Below are 19,491 nucleotides of genomic sequence, written 5' to 3'. Positions count from 1 at the left end.
TTACCCCATTAAAAAAGAGAAATAACTTACTGTTTTATTACAACCATATGACATGCTGTTATAGAAGCAATCAGATCTTCCAAAAACAGGGGACTGATGAGAAAACTATAGCTCTCTATAGGGTGTTAGGTGGCCAATTATGTTTTAAAGATTTTTAATAACATGGGAAATGTTCACCATGGAACGGACAGGAAAATATTACTTCAGTGATTTTATTTATTTGCTTAGAAGAAAATACTGCAATGTTATCTCTGGGTGGTAGGTTGATTTTTAATTGCATATTTATATTCTGTATCTTTTCCATTTTTCACCATTATAAATAATGCCATGGCAGACAATATGGTACAGGGTTTTCTCTCCAAATTTCTGATGAAGTCCTTAGGACAGAGTCCAGAAAAGAAATTACTGAATCAAAGGAAAATAATATTAAAAAGGAACCTTTTATCTCAATGGCATTGCCAAATTAGTATCCAGAAAGGCTGTGCCAACGTCTGTTACCATCAGCGTGAACGTGAAATCCCAGCAAACTGTGCACTCAGTCTTCTCACTTAAAAATACAATCTTTGCATCCTGGGGATGTGGGAAATGCTATCTCATTATTGCTTTAATTTGCATTTATTTTCATACTGTTGAAGTCAAACATTTTCCACATGTTTACCATTTGTATTTTTCCTTTGTGAATTATGTGTTCACATCCTTTAGCATTTATGCCTTAATGAGTTCCTTTGTATTTGAAGAGTATTACCCTGTTCCCATCTTCACTGCATACAGTTTCCCTAGTTTATTGCTAAATATTTAATTTAGTCTCTGACGTCTTTGACATACAGAGTATGTTGGCAACTCTGTGGATCTTTACTTCTCTGCTTTTCTTTTAATGATTTTCAGCTTAGAAAAGTTTTTTCCTGTTTTACCTACGTATTCTAATGTATGTCTTTTGTGTTTTACAGTAAAATATGAAATGAGGAGCAAAATTGGTATTTCTTTCCAGATGCTTCTCTTCCCAACACCGTTTGATAAGGAAACCTTTTTTCTACTCAGTTGTTTCTATTATTTGTATTTACCAGGACTTAATTCTGGACAGTCCTGCTTTATCTCCTGTCCACTCTTACATCAGTACTTTTTTCATTATTATAGTTCTGTAATACATTTTATTATTAGATATGGCATTACTATTCTTAATTATTTTTAAAGCTTTTCTTGGCCTGTTCACTCTTCCAGATGACCTAATGAGTCACTGGGAAACTTCCCCAAAAAATTCCATAGGGATTTTTATTGAAATTGCATGAAACATCTAAATTAATTTAGGAAGAATTAACATCGTTACAGTAATCTTTCCATCAAGAATAGTATTGTATGCCCTTTCCTTTAAAGGCTTTTTAAAAAAAAGTTTGTTTGTTTTTTATATTTATTTAAGCTATCTCTACACCCACCTAGGGCTTGAACCCACGACACCGAGATCAAGAGTCGCAAGCCCTTCCGACTGAGCCTGCCAGATGCCCCGGAAAAGCTTTTTCAATATCTCTCTAAAGTTGTATAGGTTTCTTCATATGAGTCCTAAATATCACTTTCAAGTTTATTCCTGGTCGTTTTGTCCTTTCTGTGTGATTAGAGAGATTTTTCTCTTTTATTACGGTCATTTGCTCTATTATTTGCTTAATTACCACTGGTTAACCATGGCTGGCTTTGTGATTAAAATCAGATTGCCAGCCTTCAGATCCCGGCCCGCTCAGGGCTGGCCAGTGCACACAGGGCATCATCGCCTCTCCTGCTTTCTGCTTGCTGACTGAAGTCGTGAAATAACATGACCCGTCTTGTAAGTGTGCCTTGACGGTTAAGCGAGTTCCTTCACGTAATCCCAGGCGCTCACCTGTTCTGTTCTTTCTTTGGAATGCCGTTGTCCTCCTCAGGTGAAGTGCCTCCAGCCCCAGGCTGCTCCTGAGCGCTCCACACTTGCCACCCACAATCCAGTGTGTCTGTGCATCTGCATCCGTGGAAGTTAAGCTTTTTAGTCCCTGAGAGCCCTTGTGTCTTCTGATTTCACTCTTTGAGAGCTCCGATTTCCTTCCTTTCTGTTTCTTTCTCCTCTTAAATTCTTCCTCCTCCCATGGCAGTTCGGGGGGAGCCAAGGGCCCCAACTGCTGTTGGGTCCCCTCCCTCTTGTCACCACACCTCCCTGAAATGAGCTGCAATTTCTTGGTCTGCCTATAAGTTTCTGCCCTCCTTCTCCACCAATGTCTTCTTGGGCGGTGGGAAATGCACAGGTAGAGGGGGGGCCCCCCCAGTGTCCATCTTGTGGCTGAGCAGAGAACAGGTGCCTCTCTTCCACTGAGGTTCCAGCCCACAGAGTAGATTTTCCCCAAGTGTTTTTGGAGTCAGTGGGGTCAGGAACCACCCACCAACCTGCTGCTGTGAACAGGTGTGGCCCTTTCCCCAGAGATTTCACAGGTGAAGCAGGCAGACCCTCTCCACCCTCCCTCCACCTGCCTTCTACCTTTTCCTCTGGGCGCCCCCACCTGCCCCAGCCGGTGCGCACAGCAGAGGGGACTTGCCAGGAGGTCGGGGGGACAATGACTGACGCTGTCTTCTCCAGAAGTCCCTTGGCTCTTCTGTTCTGTTAAAAGATCTAAACGGTGATTGCTGCTACACAGGAAAACTATTGATTTTCTAAGGGTTTGTTTGTACTTCGCCACTGTTACTTCACTCCCCAGGATAACGGTTGTGTGTTTTTTTCTGGACAATCACACTGCCCTCCGAGTGGTGATCCTCTTGTTTTCTCCATTCCTGTGTTCGTATTTTTTACTTCTATTGCGCGTCGTATTGTTGGCCAGCATATTGGGAACAATTAGAATAAAAATGATAGCGAGCATCCTGGGCCCGTGCTTATCTGACTGGGGATTCTTTCCATGTGTGAGGATGTCTGCCGTTGTCTTAAGATAGGTCACTCTTACTTTTTTAAGGAAGAATTATTCTTTGCCCAGTTTAAAAAGTCCTAAATGAATATTGTATTTTACTCAGATCCATAGATATCAGCACTTTTAAAAGTTGTATCTATTGATTTGATTTATCATTGTTAATTGATTTCCCTAATATTAAATTGTACTCAAGTCCTGGAATAATCTATACCTGGCTATGGTAACCTGTGCTTTTGGTATATTTTAAATTAGATTTTCTAGTTCTGGCTTCAGGATTTTTATATGTATCCATAAGGGAAGTTTGTCAGTTGTTTTCCTTTTGTGTATTTTGGTATCAGAGTTACATTGACTTTTCCTCTTCTGCTTTATCCTGGAACAGTTTATATGACATGAGGAATATTATTTCTCAACAACATGAAAAAACGAATGCAATTATTCCTATTTGAGAGGATTTTCAGGTGATTTCATTAGGATTACTTTATAATTCCTTAAGTCTCAGTCCATTTCTTTTCAATCTTTACTTAACTCAGTACTGAGAAATTACCCCTTTTTTATAAAAGCACTAGCTTCACACCTGAAAGACTCCACCAAAAAACTGCTAGAATTGATAAATGAATTCAGTAAAGTTGGAGGATTTGAAATCAATGTACAGAAATCTGTTGCATTTCTAAGATTTTTTTTTATTTTTTTAAGAGCGAGAGAGAAGATGCCCATGAACGAGGGGCAAAGGGAGAGGGACACAAGCAGACTCCCCACTGAGTGAGGAGCCTGACTTGGGGCTCCATCCCAGGACGCTGAGATCATGACCTGATCCGAAGTCAGATGCTTAATCGACTGAGCCATCCAGGCACCCGAAGTCTGTTGCATTTCTATACACCAATAATGAAGCAGCAGAAAGAGAAATTAAAGAATCACTTCCATTTCCAACTGCACCAAAAACAATAAGACACCCAGGAATAAACCTAACCAAAGAGATGAAAGACCTGTACTCTGAAAACTCTAAAGCACTGATGAAAGAAATTGAAGATGACACAAGAAATGGAGAGACATCCCATGCTCATAGATTGGAAGAACAAATACTGTTACAATGTCTGTACTACCCAAAGCCATCTACACATTTAATGCAACCCCTGTCAAAACACCCAACAGCATTTTTCACAGAGCTAGAACACACAATCCTAAAATTTGCACGGAACCACAAAAGATCCCGAATAGCCAAAGCAACCTTGAAAAAGAAAAGCAAAGCTGGAGGCCTCACAATTCAAGACTCCCAAGTTATATTATGAAACTGTAGTGATCAAAACAGTAAAATCAGGATGGTACTGGCTCAAAAATAGACACATAGATCAATAGAACAGAATAGAAAACCCAGAAACAAACCCATAACTATATGGGCAATTAATCTTCCACAAAGCAGGAAAGAATATCCAATGGGAAAAAGAGTCTCTTCAAGAAATGGTGTTGGGGGGGGCGCCTGGATGGCTCAGTTGCTTAAGCCTCCAACTCTTGGTTTTGGGTCAGGTCATGATCTCAGGGTTGTGAGATCGAGCCCCTCATCAGTCTCTGTGCTCAGCTCAGAGTCTGTTGGAGATTCTTTCCCTCTCCCTCCCCGCTGTTTCTCTCTCTCAAATAAATAGAATCTTTTAAAAACTGCTGTTGGGAAAACTGGACAGCAATGTGCAGAAGTATGAAACTGGACCACTTTCTTAAGCCATACATAAAAATAAATTCAAAATGGATAAAGACCTAAATGTGAGACAGGAAACCATCAAAATCCTAGAAGAGAACACAGGTAGTAACTTCTTTGACATCAGCCTTAGAAACTTCTTTCTAGATAACCTCCTGAGGGAAGGGAAACAGAAGTAAAAATAAACTATTGGGACTACATCAAAATAAAAAGCTTCTGCACAGTGAAGGAAACAGTCAACAAAAATAAAAGGCAACCTACAGAATGGGAGAAGATATCTGCAAATGACATATCTGATAAGGGGTTGGTATACAAAATATACAAAGAACTTATACAACTCAACGCTCCCCAGAAATGAATAATCCAATTAAAAAATGGGCAGAAAACATGAATAGACATTTTTCTAAAGAAGGCATACAGATGGCCAACAGACACATGAAAAGGTGCTCAACATCATTGATGCTCAGGGAAATGCAAATCAGAACTACAGTGAGATAGCACGTCACACCTGTCAGAATGGCTAAAGTCAACAACACAGGGAACAACAGGTGTTGGCAAGGATGCAGAGGAAGGGGAACCCTCTTGCACTGTTAGTGGGAATGCAAACTGGTGCAGCCACCCTGGAAAACAGTTTAGAGGTTCCTCAAAAATTTAAAAAATAGAACTTCCCTGTGATCCAGCAATTGTGGTGCTAGATACTTACCCAAAGAACACAAATACTAAATCAAAGGGGTACATGCTCCCCAATGTTCATAGCAGCATTATCTACAATAGCCAAACTATGGAAACAGCCCAAGTGTCCATCAACTAATGAATAGATAAGGAAGATGTGGGAGCTATATATTTACACATACACATAAATACACACACACACACACACACACACACAGTGGAATATTACTCAGCCATAAAAAAGAACGAAATCTTGCCATTTGCAATGACATGGATGGAGCTAGAGATTATTATGCTAAGCAAAAGAAGTCAGTCAGAGAAAGACAAATACCATATGGTTTCACTCATATGGAATTTAAGAAACAAAACAAATGAGCAAAGGGGAAAAGAGAGAGAGAGAAACCAGGAAACAGACTCTTAAGTATAGAGCACAAAGTGATGGTTACCAGGGGGGAGGTGGGTGGAGGGATGGGTGAAATAGGTGATGGGGCTTAAGGAGTGCACTTGCCGTGATAAGCGCCGAGTGTTGTATGGAGATGTTGAATCACTACATTGTACATCTGAAGCTAATATTACACTGTATGTTAATTAACTGGAATTCAAATAAAAACAACAAAAGCACTAGTTTCACAAAAAAGTTTCTTTTAAAAACGTATTAGCTTTATACAAAGTATTTCATAATTTTTATTTCTTCTGTATTTGTTGCTACATATCTTTTCTCAGTTGTAATTTTATTTGAATTTTTCTAGATTTGATATGCCAGTAATTTATGTGTTTTATAGTTTTTCCCAAGGAATTTGCTCCTTTCTTTTTTGTACGCTGGTTACCATATGTATGTATATGTGTATTTTCCAATTAATTAATTCTGCCCTCACTCTGATTTTACTATACCTTAGCCCATTATCTTTATGTCTAACTTCTTTTCAAAATTTTTCTTTGAATGTTTTCTTTCCTATTTTTCTGCAATCTTTTAAAATAATGAAATTATTTTTAATGCTTTGAATTTACCTCTGAGGAAAGCTTCGATTAATACCTACATATTTGAGATATGTGATGTTCTTGTCATTTTCTTTAAAATTTATCTTGAAGTTGTATTCTTTTCTCTTGGAATTTGTATTCTTTATTGATCAGGAGAGTATTTTTCAACGCAGAGAGGTTTAGGGATTTCTGTTTAAATATTAAATATGACTAAGTCCTTGTTTCTTTGAGTTTGAGTAGGAAAATGTGGCCTCCTAATATCAGCTGTAGAGAAGTAGTTGATGTTCTCTCTGTAATCTTTCATATAATCCTGTATTTATAAATGTTCCATGAATATTTTGAGAGGTGTAGTGTTTGTTTGCTGCAGCATTCCGTATACAGCTGATGACTTAGTTATTGCAGTTGTATTGATTAAATTATCATTTTGGAAGCCAACATGGCCTAATGCAAAGAGCAAATGTGTGGAGTCAAATCCACCGGGGTTCAAGCCTGGGTTTTGTTATAGTCAGTGGAACAATCTTGTATGGGTGGCATTATCTGGACCTCCTTCATGCCTTCGTGAATGGGGACACCTATTTCTACCTTTCAGTGTTGTTGAGAGAAATAAATGAGGCCCCTTAAGTCAAATCCCTTAGCAATGTACCTGGCCTGTAGTTGGTCACAATTAATGGCAACTATTATTAAGTTTCAACACTTGATCTACTCTTAACTGATGGAATATCAGATACTTTTATCTCTCTCAGCTCAGGAAAATGTCTTGTTATGATTCTTTTGAGTAGTCTCCTGATTTTCTTTCTTGTGAAATTCAAGTCTCCAATTTCTCTCTTTCATCTCTGTCATTTTCTCTTTCATCATTTCATTTCTGTCTTATTTCCCTCTGTCTTTATTTAGAGTAAGTTAGGGCTAGAGATTATTCATGCAGTTGTCTCTGCAATTGCTTCCTCCCACACACATAATATATTTTCCAAATAGCATTTCTGTTTGTCTACATAAAATGAATACACTAATATGCTACTTTTAAGTAACACACAGAGGAGTGTACTAAGTAGAAGTGCATTAAGTAGAGAGTTTATAATGTGCAGGTTTTGGTTTTCCCAGTACACAATGACCTCTCTTTTCTGCCCTTTCCAGTGTGTGCACCCCGCCCTTTCTTGTTTGTTTATCATACTGTATGGAGGCACTACTCCACTAATATATTTTAGACGTTATAACACATCCCCCCCCCAAAAAAAACCCAGAAGTTAAAAAGAAAGAATACAAATAGATATGGATGGAGCATGTGATATTTTTTCCGGCCCCACAAATGTTCTTGAACATCCTTTGCTTTGCTCTCACCATGGAGACCACTGTCCTAGATCATATCAAATTTCTCTTCTTTTTACTTCTGCAGAACTTCCTTTTCCATAGCAGACACACACTTGTGATTCCTTGTCTCTCTTCCCACCAGAACACAGATTTTCAGGAGGACAGTGGTGATGTCCTCTAAGTTCACACCCTTGACTTTCTTATTCTGCTATGGTCAACTGATATTTCCAATGCTAATGTAAAGTGTAAATGAAAGCATCTTTTTCTATTTTCATTTCCCTACATTATCTAATATATGTAAAAACTCTGTGCTTGGGGTTCAGCTCCTATGGGAAACTGGCTTTCCAGATGCTGGGTTGCTAGAGGCAGGCACACTGCTCTGGGTTGTCTGGGCCTCAGTTCTGCTTTTACCAACGGGGTGAGGATGGGATGGTTCAGGAACTAGAAGGGGTGCTTGGGTGGCTCAGTCAGTTAAGCATCTGCCTTTGGCTCAGGTCATGATCTTGGGGTCCTGGGATTCAGCCCCACATTGGGCTCCCTGCTCAGTGGGGAGCCTGCTTCTCTCCCTCTGCTCCTTCCCCCTGCTCAGGCTCTCTCTTTCTCTGTCTCTCTGTCTCTCATAAATAAATAAATAAACAGACAAATAAATCTATCTATCATCTATCTATCTATCTATCTATCTATCTATCTATCTATCTATCTACCGATCTATCTTTTTTAAAAAAAAGGAACTAGGAGAACTTGATAGATATAACATTCCATGAATAGAAGCAGTGAATGAAGAGACAGTGCTAGTCCTGTCAAAATAATGGCCAAGCCATGGTGCAGCACAGTTAAGCATCTCAAATCTAGGAAGGCCCTACCTGTGTCACCAGCAGATGCAATATCTGTGTTAGGACCCCTGAATCATGAGAAGCCAGCATCTTTTCCTACTCAAGGTGGAAAAGTTGATTTCAATAAATTTCTGTGGCTTTGGCTCAATGACTCAAGAATTTATGAGTGCAGAAAAGGACTAACATAGCAGGCTATCCTTAGAAAGGCCTGCTTGCAAGGTTAACCCTTGGGTAGTATCCAGGAAATTGGATCTGGGGAGGGATTCCATCATACCTAGAATACATCAAGAGTGTCTCACTGTGCCCAAACTGTTTATGTATACAATATAGTTTATGCTGAACACTTGCTTTTCTTCTGGGAGTCTTGAATGTTAGTACATGCAGGCACAGAGTGCCTACATGACCAGCGCCCCGGAAAAATCCTTGAACACTGGGACTCCAAGGAACTTTCCCGGTAGATAGGATTTCATACATGTTGCCACTACTAAATGCTAGGGGAGTTAATAAGCATGTCCTGTTGACTTCACTGGGAGAGGATTCTGGAAGCTTGTTCCTGCTTTCCTCCAGACCTCACCCCATGCATCTTTCCTTCCTGATGATTGTGCTTTATATTCTTTTGCAGTAATAAATCATAGTCAAGAGTAGAACTATATGCTGTCCTGGGAGTTCTCTTAGCAAGCCATTGAACTTGGGGGTGGGTCTTGAGATCTCCAGTATATATCCCCCCTTCCAAAGCAGGTTGCTGCTCCTGAGCCCCTTCTATGTAAAAATTCAAATGCTGTTGTCAGGTTTTACCACCACCACCCCAGGTCCAGTAATGAGCCATACAATGTCCCTTTCTCAGCAGTCACCCTACCTGGCCCTCTGTGGCATTTCACGTCACTGGAGACTAACTACCTGCCCCTTATTGAATGTCTCCCTTGATTTCCAGGTCCCCCTCCCTCTTGGTTCTGCTCTCAGACATTTCCTTTCCAGGTCCCTTCACCTCTTCCCTCTTATGTAGAGTGTAAGACATCAAAAAGGTGCTCTTAGGTTTCCATTTTAAGCCCCCCAAACACAGGAACGATACTGTAAGTGCTGAGTTTCCCAAGAGCCCACTCCTCTTTATGTGTTAGCTCAGGCTGCTGGGGCAAAATACCACGGACCAGGGGGCTTAGAGAACAGAAGCTTGTTTCTCTTAGTTCTAGGGTGATTGAGATCAAGGTGCTTGGCAGAATGGGTTTCTGGTGGGAACCCTGTCCTTGTCTTGTAGATAGCTGGCTGCCTTCCTGCTGTGTCTGCACATGGCCTTTCCCCTGGGCTGTCTGTTCTGGTACCTCTTCCTCTTCTTGTAAGGATACCAGTCCCATTGGTCAGGGCCCACCTTTATGACCTCATTTAACCTTAGTTACCTCCTTAAAGGCCCTGTCTCCAAATACAGTCCTATTGGGGGTTAGGGCTACAACATACGAGTTTTGGAGGGGGTACAGTTCAGTCCCTAACACTTTGTAAGAGGTTGAGTTTGAAGTATTAGGCAAAAGAATTTCACTGGAGAGAGTTGGTGGTGGTGGGCTCCGAGCTTTCACTAACCTCCCTGGAGTGGGACGGAGGTGTTTCTCCTTCAGTTTGAGCAAAAGATGTTTCCAGAGAGCCACTTATAGAGATTGACCTGTGTTTGCTTGAGTTTAAAGAATATAGGGGCTGGTGTTTGGGCCACATACGAAACACCTACAGGCCTGGGCTGGAGCTGGAGCTGCTGCCTGATTTGGGTAGCCAAGCAGAGATAGCTGGGCTGCACTGGCAAGGATGCCTAACACAGGGGCTAAGGAGCCGTCAGTTTGGGGTTGCCTTGAGGACCAGTGAGGTCTGATAGCATCCCAGGGGAGAGAGAGACCACCAGCAAGCCAGGGGTCTTTATTTATTATTTTTTATTATTATTTCACCTCATTGTGTCTGTTTCAGCTGGTTGGTCCTAATGCATGTGGTGTAGTCCTGGCCCTTCCACAGCTTTCTACCCTAGCTTAGGTGCATCAGGTGCATTCGTTTGACTTCCATGGGAAGCAACAAGACACGGTCCTTAGCAGGTTAGCTTCCTGCACTTCTTGCTAGGTGGATCATGATATTTGGAAGCTTGAGGAGGGAGGATGAGGCCGGGTGGGAGTGAATGCCATCCTCCCATGCTGCACCGCCTTGCTTGCTCGAGATTCGTAAAACAACTTACCCAAATGGAGTTTTGCATTCAGAGTCTGCTACATTCTGTGAAACACAGCGGGTCTGGGAAGCTGCCCACCTTTGTCCCTGAGGGCATGAGAATCCAGAAGGGCAGTCTGATGTCACCGTGCAGGCCTGGACCGGCCTTGTTTATTAGAGCAATTCTTTTTAGTGGAAGGGGTTTCGGATGCCTGGAGGGCTGTATGTGAGAGGCCTGGGTCCTCTGGGAATTGACCATCCAAGGAGGATCACCGAGACCCGACTGCAGGCAGAATGGCAATTTGGGGAAGAAATGGCTTTTAGGCAATGGTCATTTGTATTAAAGCCCCTGACGGCCATCTCACCCAGTTTCCTGCTAAATTCCTTCCTAGGTGGCCGGATAGGAAGACATATTGAACTCTCAAAGTTTGTAGACAGATACGAGCCTATGCTGGGATTTATGCCGGAATCTCTTATGCACAGGGTTGCTGGGACAACATGGAGGCTAGTATCAGAAGTCCCAAGCTGAGTCTCTTGGCTGGCACATATTAGCTGTGTGGCCACAATCTAGTTACTTTTAACCCCTTCCTGCCTATGTTTTCTCACAGGTAAAGTGTGGAAGAGGAGAATCTGTTCATAGTGCTGGGATAGAATCAGACAAGATGATAAATGCAAAGCCCTGAGCTCAGAGTCTGGTATACAGCGCGTGTTAAATATAATCCTTCTGAGTACTTATTATGACTCTTTTTAATGATTAAGAAAGACCTCTAATGGTTGACCTGAGACCCAACAGCTAGACCAGAGGGAGCAATTTAGATTTCACTTTGCCACTATATCCCAGGCAGCCGTAGCACTCCAGGCCAGGCAATGCTGGGGTCAGGGGAAAGAGCGTTCCAGACAGAGTCCAGCTATGACCCTCTTTCCACAGAGAAGGCCCGGGTGTCTGCCCACAGTTTGTCCAAGTGCACACACAGCAATCCACTCCCAGGGTGGAATCCCAGCTCCGCTCCCTGTGTGAGTTTCTGCAAGCCACAGAACCTCTTTGTGCCTCAGTTTCCCCATCTGTAAAATGGGCTGCTGGAAACCTTCAGTGAACCAGTGTACGGATGTTTCTGTAAGCAATGCACTCCACATTGTGAGTGTTCAGAGGTAGGTATTTTGATCATCATCAGACTTTTCAGACCTTGCTTCTGCCTGGGCATGGTTTTCATATGAGGGACTTAATGAAAAACCTCCCTCTGAGATTCTATTTGTCTCATTTCTCCTGGGATGGATGGAGTGAGGGCGGGGGGGACTTGGGGGCCACATTTCTGGGAGCAGCATAGATAGCCTATGGGGTGTTCCCAGTTCTGTTTTTCTGTCAAATGAGGATCTCCTGAACAGATCTGTTTTCTAGTCTAAATCTGAATAGAACCTTTTACTACTGGTTGGACTGAGATTGAGCTATGAATTAGGATGAGTCTTCATTTACAGGAGGCCTGCAGAAAATGTTCTACGTACACACATATATTCAGGAGCCAAAGCTGAGAAAATCCCAAGAGAGGTGTGGGGGCCCCACCTGGATTATTTCTACAACTTGTGGGCCTGCAGGAATCTATGTCCCTCTGCTCCATAACAGTAAAAAAAAAAAAAAAAAAAAAAAAAAAGTCAGGGGGATCATATTTGATCATAAAAAATCTGAGGTTCCAAGTGTCCTCTGTGAAATAGTAAGAAGCGAATTCTCGCACGAACTGGACCTCTCCTCCAAGTCTGTGCCGAGACACCTGTACCCTTGCACTGACTGCAGTTGGCACTGCCCATAGGGCCCTGAGCACCTCCTCCCCAGAACTTTCTCTCTGGCCAAGGATTTGAGTAGCAAACGGGCTGTTCCCCTCACAGGGGCCATCATTTCTGCTTGTCATCTTTGGGTTTGGTGTTCTCAGCCAAGGGCACCATCTGTGAGCACTCCCTGATGACTTTGACAGCAGCTCAGTTTGGACCCTTGAAATACATCAGTTCTACACCGCTTCGCTCCCAGCTCCCTGGGGGGGGGGGGGGGGGGTGGTTTCAGAGAGGTGGGTGGTCTCTTTTCTCCTACCTGGAAGGTAGACTCTTCAAAGACAGCCTTGTTCTCCTGGCTCTGAGAATCAGGGGTTCTGCTACATCCTATGGACCACCCCCTCTTAGACTCCCAAGTGAGAGAAAGCAGTACTCACTACACTGTGGCCAGGAGCTTGAGTGACCCAGCTTGGTGGACAGATTTTAGTTAAGGTCTCATTAGGGCTTCATAGAAAGTGATCCGTGCCCTTGAGCTTCCTACCCTTTGTGAACTGTTAGATGTTGCCATGGGTGACAGACATTTGGGATGATGCCCACTGCTTATAGAACAACATTGCAGAGGGAGGGCTGGAGAAAGGGATCCATGGTACTTAGGGCATCTTCTTGTCCACTGTTTCTGGACCTCTCTCCTCCCCCTCTTCCTCTTCCTCTTCCTCCTCCAACTCCAATTCCTTCTCCTCCTTTTTCAGAGCCACCCCACCACCAGGAGCTTTTTAAGACATTGGTTTCCCTAGTCGCCTTACCCTATGAGATTTTAATAGCACAGATACACTGTACATCTGTTTATGTTCTGTGGCCCGAGGAGAGCCACAAACGATTGTAATATCTAAGATTGTTTGTCTCCCAGGAATCCATTTTCACCTCATTGAGGGTGTTACTGTTTCTATAGAGAATGCATATTCTAGTCTGAGATGTTTTGGCCATCTAGCACCAGATGAGCGGGAGTGATTTGGGGTGAGCCGAGGGTCAGTGCAGGTGTTTAACAAGCGTGCATCCGTAGGAGACTAGGAGCCACAGGGAACTAGCCAGGAAGACTGGGCCTTTCTCCTTTTCCTACAGCTTCCAATTTCCCACTTTCACAAATACTGGATGACTATTTTGGGGCAAATGTATTAGTCTGCATTTAAGATAGTTTCCTTGCCTTGTATTTTTCTTAAAAAAGTGAAGTTATCAGGGCAAAAGGGATCAGCACTTACAGCATCTTAAATACTATCAGCCCGGTATCCGGGATGAGTGTACCAGGGAGGCATAAGAGAGCCTATCCCTTCTCTGTATCTCTACCAACATTGAGCAGTATTCTTTCTAGAAGTATTTGCTAATTTGAGAGGCAAGATGATACCTCACTGTTGCTTGATTAACCTTCTCATGATGACCAGTGAGGATGGAATTTAATTAATTAATTAATATTCTGAAGGTAGAATTTAATTAATTAATTGATTGATTTTGAGGGTGAAATTTTAGATCCTCTATCCTGTTGAATTACCCATTCAACTGGGGTAAACCAGTGATCTCCAGTAGCCCAGTGATTGCCCCACCCATTTGGTTCTAAATCTTTTCTTTCTCACTGACTTGTCACTCCTCCCTCCCCGCTTGGGTTTTTTTTTTTTTAAATCTACACTGCCTTGTGTTTCTGGACTTCTTTTTCTGAATTATTGGCATCTTGATGATGACATCTGCTCAGCTTTTTGAAATAGGTTTTGAATGAGGGCTCTTTGAAGGCAGTTGCACTCTGGGAGTGGATTGATGTGTGTGACTTTGGCAACCTTGTGTGTAGACACCTGGGCTGTCTGCACCAGCTGGGCTAACATGTGGTGAGCTCTTGGTGGAGACGCCCTCTTGAGCAGTCTAAGGGTGCAGAATGCCACGCTGATGAGTCACTGAGGCTTGGACAGTACCTGGAAGGTCTGTTTTTATTTGAGTTGGCTCAAGTTCACCTTTTGGTGAGGGTCAGATCTGGCATGAAAGATGTGGAGCCGAGCAAAGGAAAAACAAGCAAGAGATACCATTCATTCATTCTGTAAGTACATACTGAGTGCCTGCCCTTGTGTAGAATATACAAAGAAGTTTCAGACTGGGTCCCTGACCTTGCAGAGCTCACAATGTAGGCAGGAAATGGGCATGCAGATCAGTGACTGAGATACAGGCTTGATAAGTTCTATGACAGATGCACATGAAGGTAGATGGGGAAACAATTCTGTCTAGTGAGATGAGAGTCAGAAAGAAAAACAAAAAGGGAACATGATATTTAAGTTCCATCAGAGAACAAGATGATGTTCGTCAGGCAGACAAGTCAGGGAAGGCATCCTGGATGGAGGGAACAGCATGTACAGAGGCATGAAGCTCAGAAAAAGCATGGCATTTTGTGCAGAGGTGGGGAGCAAAAGACAGCGAAAGGGATGGTGGGACTTGAATGCCATCCTGGAGTGGTTTCCTTATTTTTAGTCAAAGATGCCACTTACGTTTATAAAGCATCATCAGTTGTGCTTTGGGGGGGGGGTGAACTACTGTATGGGAGACAGTGTGGAGGTGCGAGTGTGAGAGCAGAGAGCTACCCCGCTAGTAATGTTGTAATTATAACTAGGTACATTGATTCTTGCAGACCACAGTCTTCAGAAAGGGACTAGTGATTGAATTGACAAGGAAGGTAGAGCAGCACAGGCATGGGAGGGGTAAAAGACTTGATGTCTCAGTTTATGTGTGGGTGACAGCATGAAGGAAGAGACGGGGATGAAGCTGCAATTTCCCTCGTGTGTACAGCTAGGCAATTTGAGGTCCAGAAGGTACAGCAGTTGTGAGGGTGGCCATTTGAGTGAGGGGTGCTGGTTGGGCATTTAGATATGGAAATACTGGCAAACAATTAAGAATATATGGTATTGGATGGATTAATATTGCCAGTTTCTTGTGTTTCCCTTGATATTTTAAGGATGTTGGACAGTTTTCAGTGATGCTACCGGCTCTTCATTGATTGAGGTCATGGCAAGAAGAAAAGCGTGGTGATGTTTATTTCATCGGGTGCAGTAGGTCAATTTCAACAACATTATTTTTTAAGATTTTATTTATTTATTTGACAGAGAGAGACACAGCGAGAGAGGGAACATAAGCAAGGGGAGTGGGAGAGGGAGAAGCAGGCTTCCCGCAGAGCAGGGAGCCCGATGCGGGGCTCGATCCCAGGACCGTGGGATCATGACCTGAGCCAAAGGCAGACACTTAACTGACTGAGCCACCCAGGCGGCACCCCCTTTTTTTTAATCAACAACATTTCAACTCACACTTATATTTTCTCCTTCCAGGGGACGGCCAGGTGGACTTTGATGAATTCATGACAATTCTTGGCCCCAAACTGGTGTCTTCAGAAGGTCGCGATGGTTTTCTTGGAAACACAATAGATAGCATATTCTGGCAGGTGAGTACAATTTTTTTAAAAGATTAATTTGACAGTAGATGTGTGCCTGGGACTAATTTCTGACTCTGAATTCTTGAGCTTCTGTGCAGCATGTGAAGATCTCTTCTGGGCTAGAGTGACATACGTTCCTTGAACTGGATGTCTAAGTAGAGGTCCATACTAGATCCTCTGAACGAAGTATCAAAACTATACCATTTGAGGTTTGGATGAGCGAACTATCTCCCTATTTTTTCCTTGTACCAGAAACAGTTTTACATTTGGGAGAAATGGTATTCCTCCACTTCTGATTCACAAAAGTTTCTTTCTTGGGAACAATTAGAAAGTACACCATTGGTATTGCCTGAGCCCTGTTCTGTCCCTGGTTCCAAGACATTCTTTTGCTGAGAGGATGACCAGGTTGCCTCATGTGTGTAGATCCTATTGATATCCTTGTCCTTAATAGGACAGAATGGTTTTATCTAAGAATTTGTGTTCAGTGCTTCTCAATTTGCTCCTATTTCTGTCTCGTAAAATCTCTTAGGACATTTCAAATATCTATGTTCAAATTATTAAGGTGCTATGAATCATTTTTATATTAGTTCTTTAGTCTTAATATGTGCCTATCAGTTCATGATTATGGAATTTGGGAAATGGGTTATCAACCACTATTTTTAAAATCTGAATGAAATCATTTGCCAAGTTAAATTGAATTGATGGTTATACATGTAAAACATCACTCCAGTATAGTGAGGTTTCTTTAATTTCCTGATGTGTTTTTTTTTTCTTAACCAAAGATAATTCTCCAATCTAGGTAAACATTGCAGTTGACATGTATCTCTAGTCTTATTCTGCTACCCATCTTGCATATAACCAACAAGCAGTCGTTAAGAACATATTACGTGCCCTATAGTCTGTCACTGTGGGTTTCACAAAAGACATTGAAGACATAGTCCTGGCTATTTAAGAAATTGGTTGGAGAAACACTCTTAAGAGAGAAAAAACACAAAAGGGATTCTTGGTGTGATGGTTCCTAGACTAATCATTTGTTAACGGCCTCAGCACCTCACACGTTGTACACAGTAGATCCTTAATAACTATTTTTTGAATAGAATGAATAGTTCCAGAAAGGAGACAAATGTGATCTTGAGGGGTCAGGTAAAGCTTGGGGAAATGGGGTACTTGCTTCAAACTTTGAAATATGGCAGGAAGTGACAAAGGAATAAAAAGGGTGTTCCAAGTTTGTCATGATGGGTTTGCATAGGGTGGAAGCAGTGAGCACAGGGTAGTCATTGACCATGATGAAGGTATAGTTTGAAGGGAAAGACCTCAAGCCTCGCTGGCAGAATGGTTTTAGGATCTGAGCAAAGAGAAGACCGAGATGATCCCAAGGTCCCTGAATGACACGGATAAGGTCATGGAGGAAAGAAGTCTTTGTGTGGAGTTGAATTCTAAGTTGAGCACGTTGACTGTAAGGTGAAGATCAGACAACTAAGAGAGGGAGGCAAGTCCTTGCCCAGCTGCACGCAGGAGCAGATCAGGGATGAGAGGCCAGGGCTGGAAATCCAGATTTATTATCCATCAGAGCTGGTGGGTGAAATCATGGGTGAGGATAAGCTCATCAAGAGAAGTTGCATAAATGAAGATGAGCAGAGAAGCAGGACCTGGTTCTGGAGGGCATCCAGGGGCAGGTAAGAGTGAGACACAAGAATGTGTCCCCACGCTGCCTCCCCAAACTGTGGTTATGATCAGCCCTGACTCTCCCCAGAGAAGGACCTCTGCGGTTCTACTTGTCGTGAGACAAGAATATTTCACTGCTTATGTAACCCTTCAGGTGTGACTCAACACTTGGAAGGACAGACAGGTAGAGGCCCTTGGCAGAAATAAAAACAATGAACACATAGTTAAGAAGATGGGGAGACACTGTTTCTCACCAGGTCATCTTTCAGCCCATACAGATCCACTCTGGATGAACATTCCAGAATTCCTTCCCTGCCTGATTTCTTTCTTCTCTGCTGTGTTTTATTCCCCACTCTGAGTGCTCTCTCTGCCCTTTGCCTCTGCCTTCATGGCCCTCTGTAGCCTGGAAGAATGCTGCATGCCTTCTAGGCTCAGAGCATTCTTCCTGAGCCCCACCCCGGAGGGCAAGGAGCTCCAGGTATTTAATCTACACCTGATACCTTCCGCGTTCTTCAGAGTTGAACACCTACACAAGGAAATATTTCTCTCTCTGTCTTGACTGCCTCTAGCATAATTTAGACATGCTATTATGCTCACAAATTCTCTGTTTTTGCTTTATTAAAGACCCTCTTCCTCACCCTGGGAGACAAACAGGAGGGGGAAAAGTGAATAAAGGGGGAAAATCCCATTCTGAAATATTTAAATGAATGCAGGAATGCTTGGACGCTGTGGCAGTGGCTTTCTTCTCCTGCTGGTCCTCACACAGCTCAGAATTTTATGACTAGCAAAGGAGAACAGAGACATCTATCAATTCTCAGTAGTCAGCTGTACCCTCCCACACTGCCCCCCGCCATCTGTCTATTCAGAGACAGCGTGCATAAATGGTACTTAAAACATCCAGAGCATCCGGTCCTTCCTGGAAAAAAAAGTCCATCTTCCCAGTGCTTGAGTGATCTTTCAGGTTTAAGAGAAAGCTCTGTGTGTGTGTGAATGTTCGTATATGCATGTGTACGTGTGTGTGTTTACTTTGCTACAGTGCTTGAAGATGTTATAGAAGAAGAGTAGCAGAATGGTGGCTTTCTGCCTCTGAATATCCAGGCAGGGGATATGGATATCAGGAGGTACGGATACTCTAGCAAAGAGAAGATTGTTTACGTAGGGCACTCTGGCAAGGCTTCCCACTAGGGATAAAGTCACTTTCTTGTAGAGACAGATAGGATGGTATGCTTGGCAGGGCGCATGAGCGATCTGTTTGCTGCAAAATATATTACACCATAGGTTGTGATATAAAACAACAATAAATATGTACAATATCATGGTTTCTCTGGGTCAGGAATCTGAAAGCAGCTAGCCACAAGTGGTTCTGGCTCAGCGTCATGAGGTGCCAGTCAAGATGCTGGCTGGGGCTGTGATCATTTGAAGGCTCAGCTAGGGCTGGAGGAAGTGCTTCAAGGTGGCTCCCCCATGTGGCTGGCAGAGTGACGTGGGCTGTTGGCAGGAGGCCTCCGGTCCTTGCCACACAGACCCCTCCCTAGTGCTGCCTGAGTATCTTCATGATATGGCAGCTGGCTTCCCTCAAAACAAACGATGCAAGAGAGCACAAGGCAGAAGCTGTGGTGTTGTTTATGGCCTCCTCTTGGAAGTCACACTCCGTCATTTCTGGAATATCCTCTTGGGTACACAGCCCATACCTTTTCAGTGAGGGAGAGGAACACCTCCTGGAGAATACCCGGAGGCAGCGGTCATCAGGGGCCATCTTGGAGACTGGCTACCGCAAAGGGTAAAGACTCTATAATTGGCTTCAGCTTCTGGTCTGACATTGCCACCACAGACTTTGGTTTTTCCCAGCCTTTGGTTTCTTCCTACCTCAGAGGAAAACTGTGACCACGGCTGTTCTCTGTTCTGAGAAGTGATCCTAGAAGGCACTAGGCTCATCTTGCTAATTAAGTCCATTTTCTCGTTCTCCCTCCTCACTGGCGTTCTAGCCCACAGTGCCAAGAGGAAAATAAAATCAACTGGGATTCTGCAACAACAGCTTCTTCTTTTTTTTTTTTTTTT

At 42.9% G+C, this 19,491-nt stretch overlaps 1 protein-coding gene across 8 annotated transcripts in view; it reads left to right on the top strand.

Annotated features, from left to right (window-relative positions):
* CALN1 (calneuron 1) overlaps nucleotides 1–19,491 on the top strand; it is a 501,983-nt gene that overhangs the window by 296,176 nt on the left and 186,316 nt on the right. For all 8 annotated transcript variants that reach the window (XM_073884242.1, XM_073884246.1, XM_025864721.2 and 5 more), the window contains one exon: nucleotides 15,665–15,777. In XM_073884242.1, the coding sequence (XP_073740343.1) occupies nucleotides 15,665–15,777 (113 nt within the window). The remainder of the gene's footprint in view (nucleotides 1–15,664; nucleotides 15,778–19,491) is intronic.

Source organism: Callorhinus ursinus, unplaced genomic scaffold (genome assembly GCF_003265705.2).
Source record: "Callorhinus ursinus isolate GAN/ISIS: 27379988/994484 unplaced genomic scaffold, GSC_fseal_2.0 scaffold55, whole genome shotgun sequence".
Classification (NCBI taxonomy): domain Eukaryota; kingdom Metazoa; phylum Chordata; class Mammalia; order Carnivora; family Otariidae; genus Callorhinus; species Callorhinus ursinus.
This window is presented reverse-complemented; position numbering and strand designations above follow the sequence as displayed.